Source organism: Chelmon rostratus, chromosome 2 (assembly GCF_017976325.1).
Source record: "Chelmon rostratus isolate fCheRos1 chromosome 2, fCheRos1.pri, whole genome shotgun sequence".
NCBI classification, from domain to species: domain Eukaryota; kingdom Metazoa; phylum Chordata; class Actinopteri; order Chaetodontiformes; family Chaetodontidae; genus Chelmon; species Chelmon rostratus.
Genome location: NC_055659.1, coordinates 18113570 through 18127573, shown reverse-complemented (window position 1 = coordinate 18127573; position 14004 = coordinate 18113570). Strand labels below are relative to the sequence as shown.

The 14004-nt window shown below is 43.8% G+C and overlaps 1 protein-coding gene across 1 annotated transcript; it reads left to right on the top strand.

The window, feature by feature from the left end:
• Nucleotides 1–908: 908 nt before the first annotated feature.
• Nucleotides 909–12115, top strand: si:dkey-195m11.8 (fidgetin). Its single transcript, XM_041961859.1, has 3 exons — nt 909–1029; nt 1863–2092; nt 10752–12115. The coding sequence occupies exons 2-3, from the start codon at nt 2068–2070 to the stop codon at nt 11915–11917; spliced, it is 1191 nt and encodes a 396-aa protein (XP_041817793.1). The 5' UTR covers nt 909–1029; nt 1863–2067; the 3' UTR covers nt 11918–12115.
• Nucleotides 12116–14004: the final 1889 nt, after the last annotated feature.

The window sequence follows — 14004 nt, the reverse complement described above, 5'->3', positions numbered from 1 at the left end:
AGATATTGATAAATTACAATTGAAGAAATTAACCCACTTCTTAATCAAAGGTTTGAGGCCAATGTGGAGGTCATTTGCTGCTGCCCGTGCATGTGTGCAGGGTAGTGTGTGTGTAGGGGGATGGGGTACAACAGGAATTAGGTAATATTGACATGGTTGGTTCAACCCCACCCTCCCAACACTACTAAGATCAATGTACCAGATCAATAGAAGTCATTGACAATAACTGAACTTCTCATGTGATCAGTGAAGGAGAAGATGAGATAAAAATAGATATAAAGTCAGCTTTATATATATATGTGTGTGTGTGTGTACATTCTATACAATAAAGGGGAGGGGGGGGGGGTTAAAAAATGATATTGCTAATGGAAAAAAAATGAAAATTGCACATGGTAATGGAAGATAGTTAGGTACAGTGTTTTGCACTATTGCACAGTAGATACATATATATGTAACACAGTTACACCATTAAACCATTAAACCATTTTTTCAGTAGTGTGTGTCACACATGATCATGCATGTCATTAAATGTCTACAATTAAAAAAACAAACACTACACTCAGGCAGGTAAGGTCATGACAAATGCAACATGCAGAAATTCATGCATACACACACACACACACACAGTCACAGAGCAGGGGGAAACAGGCTCTCCTCTGACACTGCATGATTGGTCACTTTTTCCCTCTCTCTCCCTTCCTGCCGAAATAGTTTTAACAAAAGAGAGGGAGAAGGAGGGGGAGGGGCGGCGTGGTTGGGGGAGGGGATGTATGTGCTGCTCTGTTGTCACCAGGCGAGGGAGAGCGAGAGGGGGGAGGGAGAAGGGAGCTGGAGGGCGAGCGAGAGAGTGCAGGAGAGAGGGATAGGGTCCCAGAAGAGAGTACAAGCCTCACACTCACACATACACACACACACACACACACAGTCGCACATTCACATTTACATCGGCTCCCCTGTTGTACTTTTTCTGGAATAGTGGATTACTTTCCAAATCGAACCACCCAGAGAGCAAAATCCAGGCATGATCAGGTCAGTAAATCATATTTCTCACTTGTTGAAAAATTATTTGAACCCTTTCAGCAGTGAAGACAATGTTTCTGCTGCTTCTTGCACATTCCTGTCATTTCCCATGCTCTCTATTCTCTCTTCATGAGTGAGATGTCCTCTGTAACGTGCAATCGTTCTGCTGCGTTGTACATGCTAGAGTTTGTTTTCTTCACACATACATATGCCATTCTAATTCATTTGTCTTCTACATGTCAACCCAGGTTGGCTTACATGTCTTATGCACTCTCCTATTCTACACTCATTTTTCTCCCCTCATGTATCCCACGCTAGACAGGACGGCTTCCTTGCTCTGCAATGAGTACAAAGTTCCTTTTGCTGCTTTGGTTTGTGTTGAAACATGGGTGGCTTCAAAGAATTAGAAACTTGTTTCCGCCGGCCGTGCGGTTTTGTGGTCAGAGGGTAAAAGCCCCCTCTCTGTCAGGGCATTTAGCATTCAAGCTGTTCCTTGATCGGTCGCTTACATGTCGTGTGCATGTGTGTGTGTGCACATAAACAGACGGAGAAATGAAAGAAAGCAAAAGTAAGAGCAACAAGAAACTCATTGTCAGTCAGTATTAGCTGCTTTCTGCAATAATTTCCTAAAAGTTGTCGTTTTAATAGGAATTTTGAACTTCACATGTAACAAATGCAAGGACATAAGGGCATTTTTGATTATTTGTACATTATACATTTACCAGCTTCTCAAAAAATCTCCTAGAATCTGCCTTTGAGTGACGACATCTAGTAAAAATAGACAGCCTTGTCATATTCATAGTGTCTTTTGGCTCTTGCGCTGGCATGTATGTGCTCTTCAGGTGGCAGTGTGTCGGAGCGGTGTTGAACTGTGAAATGAACCATGGAGGGGTGCAGGAGGCCAGTCACTAGCCGAGCCAGCAGCCGCACAGCCACCAGCAGCAGGAGAAGCAGTAGCCCAGGGAGGCCCCGCAGCATGCAGCTGGGCCCTCACTAGCACCAAGTGGACCTGGTCCTCTCCTCTTCATCTGGGGCCAGGGCTGCAGAATGCTCAGTCCAGTCACCCCATACAGTAAGTCTTTATTTTTAACATGCATCTACACTACCTGTGCTCGGATTAATATGCCGTATGTTCATGTCCAATGATGGGTCTGCTCTGCATGTTGTATGTGAACCATGTGACCTAGATTGATTTGAGTCCAATTTTATGTACGACCTCTTTCGTTTGGCTCCTCTTTTGTCCAGGACTCATCTCCTGTGGCTCAGCAGAGGGAAGCGAGGGGCTGGGGGGGTCTCTGAGAAGTCATTTTGAGAAGAAAGAAATGCTAATGGCTTTAACAGCTGAGTCTCCGGGCTTTGCATTGAGGAATTTCACAGAAAGTGTTCAGTTGCTGTTTTTTCAGCCCCTCCATGTGAATATAGTATGACAACAATTTGTTTAAACAGACAGCAGCACCACTGTCTGTCCTTTCTAAGGAGCAGCGTGATCATGAAGGTGCAAAGTGGAGCAGTTCACTAGACTGTATTCAGAGCACCCTCATACTCAGACTGCATCTGTATTCCCAGTTGAAAAAACGTGTTTTGTTTTGAAATTCCATTTCCTTTGCACAATTCATAAAAGCTCAGTGTTCCAGTGTTATCAGAGCAGATATTTGTATGTTTGTATACTATGTATTAGTATGCAAAAAAGATAAATCACATAAATCTCTTTGACACATCACAGTATAGTCCCTGCTTGCATATGTGCTAATCATGAGAGGTTGCTATCCAGGCTGATGAATATGCTTATATTGATTGACTGGGGTATTGATTAGGCCTAGCTTAACAGGATTACAACGCTAACCTGATTGGAATAATGCAACAGGGATTCACTTCTTTTTTTGTATTCTTAAGGGGAACACAGAGATATAGTGGAAAACAGAAAAAAGGGAGTTTTCTGAGCAGACACAAGTTTGAGTAACGTACGAATGTCACATTCCTCCCTCGAAAAGACTCACAGCGCCACGTTACATTTCTTCCCACGGAAACTTTGACTGCACACAATCCGATGCTAGCATTTATTTTTACAACCCCAACGGCTTCAATCAATTCTCAGACACACAAATTTCTTGTCAATCTGCACACACACACAAACAAACAAGTAAACGTTCAATCACCCACACCTCATTATGGGCTTTGTCCATAATGATGATAGTGTGACATGGAGGGAGTAATGAGCAGTTTTAGTCCCTTTTAGTACCAGTTACTAGGGTGAAGTGATTCTGTGAATGAAAGCCAGATCGTTAGTAGCCAGGTGTCACCAGCTTCTCATTAGTCCTGGATAGAGGGACAGATAAACACACACACACACACATTAGCCCTCCATAGAAATCATGGAAGCTTGTTAAGCAAATTGTGGCACACCTCAGAACCTCATGAGGTTTTTTAGTGAAGACCTGTGCTGGTTAAATGACAGAGAGACAGAGAAAGAGCAAAGTGAAGGGCAGATGGAGAGGACACCAGGAGGGACTGGTCAGCTGCAGCCTGATATATGAGTGGACACAATAAGCAAAGAGGGGCCAGGCCAGCCTCTGCCACATGTGTGTGTGTGTGTGTGTGTGTGTGTGTGTGAGCTAAAGGAGCGGGGGAGGGGAAACTGACCACACAGGCTCGGACACACGGTCCTGTCTTTACTACAGCTCAGAGGGAAGGAGGGAGGCTCAAGGAAGGAAGACTTTGGGGGAAAACCAAAGTGAAGCAGAAGTAAAAAATAAAATGCAAGGAGAAAGTGGATTAAAATAGATTTTTAAGTAAACTAGCTTCTCAACAGTGCTTGAAGATAGATCTGTGTGACTGGGTGTGTCTATTTGAGCGGGAAAGCCATGTTCTGACTTACATTTTCGTAATTAGAGATGTCTTGTAGGTTAGAGATGTGTAAAACTTGAGTGAGATATGGTACAGTAGCTGACTGGCTGTCAGCGGTGTGGCCCGGTGAACTGTGCAGGCCTGGAGAAAAGGGGGGAAGGGGGACAGAGGAGGGAGAGGGAGGGTGTTCACCTCAGCGGATCCTCCTTCACACTGGCTTCATTCTCAGTGTTATAGACCATGGTCAGTCCTTACATAACAATCTCACCCTCATTTAATCGGCAAGCAAGGAAGACAGAGATAGCTGGACGATGTGTGTGTCTGTGTGTGTGTAATCCATTCTCCACTACAACGGGAATCCTGACATGCATCCATGTACAGTCATACGCCACTTCTCCTCTGATGTGTTCTGTATTGATCTTAGAAGCAGTGGTGTGAATTAACTCTTAACTAATACAAATCACCCAATAATGTGCAAACAGCTGATAGGGCCATTCATCAGCACTGTAAGTAAGCATGTTGTCTCTCCGCCTGCTCCCCTCCCTCAGCCTGGGAGTGTGTGCCAACAGTGTGTGCCGAGCGTATGGAGAGGATATGTGCTTTGTAAATAGATCGCAGGTTAGATTCCTGGCATTCCAGCAGCCTGACTCATCCAAAAGATGACCAAGAGCTCCTCTGCCTGTTGGCCAGCTGAAGCTAACCACTGCACCAAAAACCACAATATAGTGCTGGAGCCGGTGTGTGTGTGTATAGGTGTGTGTATTTCTGAGTGTCTGTCCATCCCCAGGAAATATAAGTCTTTTGTTTATTGTGAGTGGAGTAAAAAGCACTAACAGAGGACCTTTCAGCCACAGAAGGGTGAGTTTTGTTTCCACTCCCCATCCAGCCAACCAGTCGGCCAACAAGCCTCCTCTGATGCTCCACAACCCCCAAATCCCATTCCAGTCATGCCCCTTCCCCCACACGTACTTTCATCTAATTAACCCCTAATTACTCATACTGACCATGCAGTGGACCACGAGTCAAACTGGCCTCAACTGGGAAAACAGTGTGCAAAATTTTGTTTCCATAACAGAGGAAATGATTTGTTGAATATCCAGAGTTTACATATCCGACCAATGTTAACACTCAGCTATTAAGAAATAATAGCTGACGAGCACTGAAACTGGTTTTAGTGGTGGTTGTTGACAGCTCGACAGAGAGCTTTATTGAATAGATCAGGCTGCTGTTAAGGAGCGCCCTGCTCCCTGCTTTACACACTGGGAGCACACACACACATAAATATATATACAGCATATTTTGCTGTTTGGTGAACCTCGAGGCCATGCAGCATCAATATATACTGTAGGAACTGCTGAGGAGAGAAGACAAAAAGAGGGGGAGAGTAATTTCCTTCGAACCTTGTTCTGCTTGATCCCCTCTTGCCTCAACACGTTCAGTGCTCTCACAGGCCATCTCCTCTTCTGATGTAACCTAGTTCTTCTCAGTAATGCTACACAAAATTGGTTATGTTTCATCAAGCAAAGCCATTTGAAGCTTAGTAGCATTCTCCTCACCACAAGTGGTCTACAGTATGTGAAGAAATGGATGTAAGAGGAGGCAAACATGACTACGCTTCGCTTTAGAACTAACACGACACTGATATAATATTGCACTGGCATTTACCCGAAACTGCAATCTTCTAATGGCAAGGGTTCCTACATCCTAACTCCAGTAACGCATCAACCCTGTTAGTTTCACTTATAACGAACATAATCAGAGTTAAGAAAGGGTAGCTGCTCAGATAATCATTCAGAGGTATTGCTGTGGACAAACATTCCTCCTTTAGTTAGAAACTTCAGACGGATTTATATTCCTGAGAGAAAGATCCCTCTGCTGAGAGCTCTGGTAAGAAAAGCCAGGGTACACTGTCCTCTCTAGATGCACTGCTTTTGTCAAAATCATACCTGAGTGTAGTACATAAGCAGTGTAACTATATTGTGACAAAATGAGCACAGAGGGAAACAGTGGAGATGTGTGTTATGCTGTTTAGGAAAATGTCACTTGAAACATTAGTAACTGACAGGCTTCTGACCCCCACATGTCCCCATCACTGGCGAAACTGCAGACTTGTTACAGCTGCCTGCAGAGAGTGGATGATTCATATACAACAGATTTTGGTTGCACTATCTCTTCAATGTAAACATACAATCATTAGCAGGCGCTCTGCTACACAATTACAGACTCTCACACACACACACACACACACACTCATCTGATCAATGCACACACTGCCTGGACAAATCCTGGGGTCCACATGAATGAAATGAACATGAACTCACACTGAGTGAACAAACAGGGATTTAAAAAAAAAAACCTAAATGCAAGTAAAAGGAGGAGGCTGGGGGAATGGGGGATGTGAAGCTGGACCCCAGGAAAACTTGGTGGATGCAAACGGGGAAGAAATGCTAAATTGATGAGAAGCTTGCAGTGGCGGTAGCTTTGAGTTGGATAGTTGTTGTGTCTTTCATGCGTCTCTAAATGAGGCAACTTTAAATGGATGTTGCGCTATACTTCAGCGGCATTTGACCAAAGTGTGTCTTTAAATTCATGATGCAAGATCACTGAACAGTAGAGGTGACACCATGGCATACATAATCTATTCTTGTGCACAACTGCTGATGTAAACCGACTGCTCTAAAAGGTGTGACCTTCTTTCATGTTCCTGTTTCTATGGGTTTCTCTTCCCTGTGAGCTTGCCAGTCATTTGATGTGTTCAGCAGAAAGACTGCTGCAGGACAAAGAGGAAACACTGGTGCTGGTCGACAGTATGATAATCACAATGATTAAGGAAAAGCTGCCATAGCGCCAAGCCGGCTTAGTACCCATCTTTGTCTCTTGGTAAGCCAAGCATGGCCAAGAATGGAGGGGTGTTTCCAAGCCCCAAGCCAACATGAGGTGCTAGATTAGGGTTAGGGGCTCCCTCGCTCATCCCTCCTAATACCTCAAACCCTGCTCCCTAATGTCCTCACTTTAACACAGATGCTACAGCACTCATGAACAGTTAGTAAGAGGTTTTGGATCTGTCACAGGAATTCACATTTTGTGGAAAAAAGGCAAACATGGCAATGTTACCTAAAAATTTATCTCATAAAAGTGTCTTATGAAGAAGCAGTCATAGTGAAATCTGAGATGAACTAACACTGTCTCACTGTGTACAAAGAGTGGAAATTTGAAAGAACTTCTGCTAGAGGTAATTTCATGTAAAGATAACTGAATGTTTAGCTGAATGAAATTTAGGTCGAGTTATAACCTAGTACTTTTTAGGCACTTTAATTACTGAGTGATTTATTACAAGAAGTATATATATCTTTTTAAGTAGATTTACTATATGTACTTGTACAGAAGTATATGCAATACAGTAAGAAATTGTTTTCTGTCTTTAAAAGGATAGAAATAGGTGGAAATTTGACACTAGAATGGCTACCAGCATTAATTCACTATCGCCTTTTTAAGCTAAAAGATATAGTTATCAAGTAATACATTCATTTTGTGACATCACCTTGGAATAAAGCCTTCATCTAAATTGCAAGCTTATTCCATGGATGAGGAATGAGCTCACCAGTGGTGATGCTTCTTTAATTCTCATCCATGACTGTCAGATTGTCACCAAGCACTGACACTCTCATAAGCCTCGTGTGCTCTAATCCTTCATTAGTCTGGTTTCCTTAGTCTGGTCTTTAACTCATCCAGGCCCTCCAGTTCACTCGTCAATCGTCTGATCTCAGAGTGATCCTTCCATTTGCTCAGTATTCACATTCCTCCACTGAATCCTGATGGGGATTCCAGACGCAGTGATTACTGCGGTAGAGTATGTCTTGGATAGATAGACCATCGGATGAAGACGGGGCGAGAGGAGTAGATTGAAGGCAAAGCGGCAAATGATTGGCTCATGCCCGTAATCAGCATGACCAGTGAGTATCATTCCGATGACCCTGTATGTGTGTGTGTGTGTGTGTTTCTGCATGCATGGATGAGAGTCGAAGCACTGCCACTGCATTTTTTAATTCTTCATATACTGATGGTCTTTAAGTTTGTATTTAGTTAAGCATTTCTGATAAAATGAAGATAACGTATTCAGCTGGAGTGTGTGGAGAGCTGCACACTGATCGTCAGCAGCCAATTTCATGTCAGTTTTATCCAAAAAAAATTGCAGTTTGCCTCAAAAAGCTTCACAATCCGTTCAATATCAACAGAACACTAATTCCAAACAATTCCATTCATCTGGGTCAAGACTGAAACATTATTCAGGTCTACGTGGCAAAATACTTGTAGCTCAAAAACATCCACAGCCAGCGGACCCCTATTTCTTCTATATCCGTGTTTATGTGTGACGTCAGAAAATTGCTCTTAAGTGATAACAGTGAAGCAATGACTCACACTGCATCACTGTTCCAGTTTGTCCAAGATCTTCTTGTTTCCTTCATATGCCCAATACTGTCCAGTCCAGTAGAAAAGCTCAACCTGTATCTCTGAAGGACTTAGCACAGACTTAACATGCCACTTTACCACACACAGGTGTCATGATGGCTTCTTCCTTGTGAATGTTTTCCTTCACGTTTTTCAGAATGACTTTTGGGGCTCTGATGATGAGATGAATGACTGAACCCTCTGATTCTGTAACAACATTACAATTAATTGTTGTTATGTTAATAATTTTGGTTTGGGGGCCTAACTCCTAACCCCTGATTTACCCGTGACCAATCCAGCTATAATCTATAGATTGACTGTGAAGTGCAATGTATCAACACCCTCTAGTCAGGGTTAAGTATTTTCTTGTCCTGTCATTTTGTTTAACCTTAGTGCACAGGAATATCGCTCATATTCTCTCGTGTTTCACGTTTGTCTCCTCCACTGTCATTACCTACGTATGACTGTGTGTTGGTGGGAATATAAGCCCCTTTTACGCCCCGTGTCAATAATTTTTTTGTGCTCAGGGTAGGTACCGTGACCAGTCAGAATTCCCAGGAGCAAAGGGATTTCTCTGATCCAGGCTGGAGTTTGCGCTGTTTGAGAGCGCTGCAATCCCTGGATTGGATGAGTGGGATTATTGGTCTGAAGGATCATTTAATTTAGGGATCAACATGTGGACCGTTTGAGGCCCATCTGGTGGTCATGGCCATGTGACTCAACCTCCCATAATCCACATGTAGACAGTTTCAGACCAGACGTGTGAGAGGATGAATGAATAACAACTGCCACTGCTGCTATTATTGCCTGCTTTTTATGCATTTCTCCTACAACCCTGACGCCAAAAAATTGGGATGCTGTATAAAACATAACGTACTCAGAATGTGACAACTTGCACTAAATGATTTATACTAAATGGAAAACAGTACAAAAACTATACACTGAATTGAGTTTGACCTGGTTATCTTCATAGATTTCTGTACATATCTGCTTATTCTAAATTTGACGCAGCAACACGTTGGGACAGGAGCAACAAAAGACTGGGAAAGATGTGGACTACCCCAAAAACACCTGTTTGGAAAATTCCACAAATAAACAGGTTCATGCATTCTGTTTTTATTTACGTTTTACACAGTGTCCCAACTTTTTTGGGAATCAGGGTTGAGATAAAATCTCAGAAAACAGGCTTGGCTCTGTAAGTAGAGCATCTAGATGAACACAGGCTTTAATCGAGATGAAATAATTAGTTGATCACTCAACGAGCTGAAGATTAATTTGTAATCATTTTGATCATCCATTAATTGTCTTTTTTCAAGCAAAAACACCAATGTGAGAATTTACTGTTTTCCAGTTTGTATGTCATTGGAAATTGAACATCTTTTGATTTCACTGACTGCTGGTTGGTAAAACAAGTAACTGGGTCACTTTGGGCTCTGGGATGTTCTTTTGGGAATTTCCACCATTTTTTCTCCAAAGGAAAGACACAATTAAGCCCAAATGGACCAAGAGAAGATATCATGATATTGGTGTTGACATTAAAAAGATACAATATACTGATACAGGAGTTCTTTTTCCACCCCTGTTGGTGAAACCGAGGCAGTGGCTTCTTCCTCTGTCCAGTGCTGTTGTAGGGAAGCCCCTCTGGTCGAGGCCTGGGGTCAGGACAGTTTAATAATACTCTGCAATGCCTGGAATGTCAGCCTAATGCCTGTTCAAAAAGACAAGGCCTGCAAAAGCCAAGCAAAAGCCCACAACCACTAAACCAGCGGATTACTCTGTTTGTCTAAATATGCATGTATAATCACACATGGCACGAGAAAATCTGACTTTTCTGACTGCTCAATCAATCAGTACACTTGTAATAGCGTTCACAGATGCACTGGTCCAATCTCTCTGTGTAGTGTGATGAAAAACTACTCTGATCCCCCCCCCCCCCCCCATCCAGCAGACCCCTGAGGTTTGGGCCGAATTAGATCACACACTCTGTGGGGGTGGCTTTGTGGACTAAGAGAGTCACAGAGAGACAACAATGGCTCCAATGTGAGAGAGGCAAAGGCATAGGGCAATGCGCAGGCTGATAGAGGCTTATCGCCGTGGAGACCAGGCTGGGGGCTATTTTGCCAGCTTCACATAAAGATTAGAACAGTTGTCCCCTGCCAGGATGAGACCGTGTAGAAGTGCACAGGCTAAGCATTGACATGATTCTGGAAAAGGGTCAGCTAGCCAAGGCAAGTATGAGGGCAGACATTACTGAGGCCAGACTCTTAGCTTGCTTGCAAGTTTTGAAAGACAGAAGGGGCAACGTACCTCAGATGTGGTGCACTACCTTCATCAGGTGCAGACGAAATGCTGGCAATACGCACCCCTAATCTAAAACATTTGATAGTGGAATTTCATGATTTTGTGGCCTAATTCTGTTTTGGTCTTGTTTCTGTCAGGTCTGTTGAAGATGCACTGGTCTCCGGAGCACGCCGCCCCCTTATCTCAGTGGCCTGAGCAGCACCTAGATGTCACCTCTACCACCTCGCCGCCGTCTGCCCACAAACACGACCCCTACTCTGCAGCTGCCCGCCGCGGCTTTGCCCCTGCAGGATACCCTTGGGCCAGTGATGACATATCAGCCCTTACAGCTTCTTCTCTGCTCAAACGTTACGCTGAGAAGTACTCAGGCTTGGAGCTGTCCTATGAACGCCCTGCAACCGGGGCCTACTCAGAGCCTGGGACTTTCCTAAAAACTGAATCTGAGCCCTGGGCTCTGGGTCAGGGCATGGACTGTTACCCTGGACTGGAGGCATTAACTGGCGCCAAGTTGGGCTCTGCATCTGTGGGCATCCCAGCCACAGGAAGTGTGACAGTAGTGAGCAGTAACTTGACCTCTGAGCCAGGCTACAGTGGCACTGGTCCCTGCAGTGCCCCCTCATCTCAGGATTATCCTCCTGCTTACAACAGCACCTACCTGTCCTCAGGATACTGCCCTCAGCCCGGCGCAGCACTTCCCCCTGCCCCTCTACACTCTTTGCAGGCTGCACCAACTCTAGTGCCAAGCTACAGTGCCAGCGCTCCAGTCTACAACTACCCTCCAGGGTGCTACCCCCAAACCAGCCTGTCCTCTGGATACAGCCACCCCAGTGCCTCCTACCTGCCCTCTGGGATTAGTGCCCCCACTCCTCTGGCACCAAGGCCCACCATGGTGGGGAGCAGTTACAGCTACCCATCTCACAGCCTTGGGGGGGGCTCCGAGACTGGGGGGCCACTGAAACGCAAGGCCTTTGAGATGGCAGAAGAAGAGCAGGAGGGAGCAGAAGTGGAGGGATCACGCTACAGAAAGTACGGCAACGGCCACGGAAACAGTCACGGCAAAGGTCACGGCAACGGGCACAGCAATGGCTACGACATGAGCGGCTCGGCCTCAGACCCACAGGCCTTCAAACCTGGAAAGCCCCTGATGTCACCCCCTTATGGCGGGGCAAGGGACTACAGCCCACCGTCAGGCCTAGCAGGAGAAAGTGTGTCAGGTGAGCACAGCTTTCCTCAGCAACAGAGAATGTCTATGAAGATACCTGCGTCGCACACACGATCTGAGGACCCCAGTGGAGGACGCTGACCACCCTGATCGACATTTGACAGGATTCTCTCACTCTTTGATACCAACCAGGGTTCTTAATCCAGACAAATCTGGGAAAGTAAACTTGGATTTGTCAATGAAAGGTTTCATTTCACTAGAGAACACAAGAGGGCACAAGACAGGTGTTTCTTGTGCATTGTTAACATTTTCATTATTCACGGTTTTCCAAAGAGTCACAGGGGCATTTTGCCCAGCAAGGTTGAGGTAAGTCTTAGGGGTGAGGTTAAGGCATTCTTTACATAGACAGCATTAAGAGTCTAAATGTATGAATGTCTGTGTCTCTCAGGATCCTATTTATTTCCTTTCTGCTATTGTGGCAGCAGTACGGCAACGTTGCTGTTTTAGAAGTTGGTGTAATTTTTTGTGGCCATTATGTATGTAGAAGGCCTTTGACTGCAATATGTTCTACCACACCACAAAATCATTACTGACCAAAAAGTAAGGAGAGCAATAACTGAAATGGTGAGACTGCCATACTACTTCAGCACAATCACTGCTACTTTACTGACTCCAAGGCTTGGCGTGTCACTCGGCCTTGAGAAATGAATGTTTCCCTTCTCGTCCCACGCTTTCCCCCCGACCTTTACTCGTTCTCAAATTTTGCTCAGTTTCCTCAACCCATTCTTTTCATGTTCTTTATCTTACCCTATCCTGGTGTCCTGCTTCTGTTCTCAACCTTTTTCATTGCTGAACTTTTGTTTTTAGTCCAGTTTACACATACCAAGCTGCTTATCAAATGATTACATAGTAAACATGAAGCCGCCCTTTAAATTGTTTTGATGTAAAGCAAGAGTGGGGAAATAATCTAAGACTTTATGTTCATTTAAAAATGTATTTGACATTATACGAGCATATGCAGATCATCCTCAGAGTTTACTTGCAGGTTTCTGCTCATCTGAAAATTACATTTTTAAGGAATCTGCGAAAAACATAATACCTGATCCAGCTTATGCCTTGTCTTTAATATTCAAAACATTTCAATAAATAATGACTACACAAATCTTAACAAAACAACAACAAAGAAAGACTCACAACCATGTTTAAGCCTGGATACTGCTAAGATTCACTCAGAGCAAACAGTTGTAAGGCTGTTTGATACTTCTGTTGCATGCAAAGCCCAAACTGAGAGGCATGCAGGCTGCAGTGAAGACACACGCTTCTGAGTGAGTGCCTCAACATTACATTCTTTCTGAAGCTCTACCTGCTTGTCTGCTAGGATTGACTCTTTTTTTAATATGCATTCTCTTTACTTTTGCCTCTCGAAAGGATGATTTAGATGTGTTATTGAATACTCAGGAAGAATATTGTTACCTCACAATGATAAAATAAGAATGTATGTTATTACCTTAGGGTGTTTGTAGGGAGCTTTATGGAGCAAGATGAAAACGGAGCCATGGCTTTTATTAAGAGCAGAACATACTCTGAACACTTCAGGGAAACGATGAACTTGCAAGGCCTTTGATACAAACAGTAGAAAACACACACGCACACTCACACACGCATGCACAAGCACACACACACACACACACACACAGACAGACACCCACACACACACAGATACCCACCCACACACACACTGCTTCTACGCTCTGGGAAATTAAACTTGAGGTTTTTGTACCAAGGCCTGAAATGTTGAATGTAATTCAGATATTTTTTTTAAAAGGACAATACATGCCATAATGTTTTTAGATATATGAAACATATTTTCTTCATGTATAGATGTCATTCTCTTATAGGTTTTGGTGGAGAAATGAATGACATGTTAAGTGTTAGTGTAGTTAGTGGGGAAACGGTTTTGTGGACAAACTGTCAAAACAAAGCACTCCTGATAAACAACTTCTGACATATCAAGATGTACACATACTACAGTATATGCTCCATAATAGGTATGTTTATTAAATGTCTTAATGTGTCAAAAACTGCTTGGCACAGTGTCACCAGTCAATCAGCTTGAATTTAGCTCTAACATGAATGATATCATGACGAAGGAAGAGGTTAAATATTAACCAAGTATGTGCACTGTTGGAACATATGCACAGATACAACTCTAAACCCCTGTTTTCCAC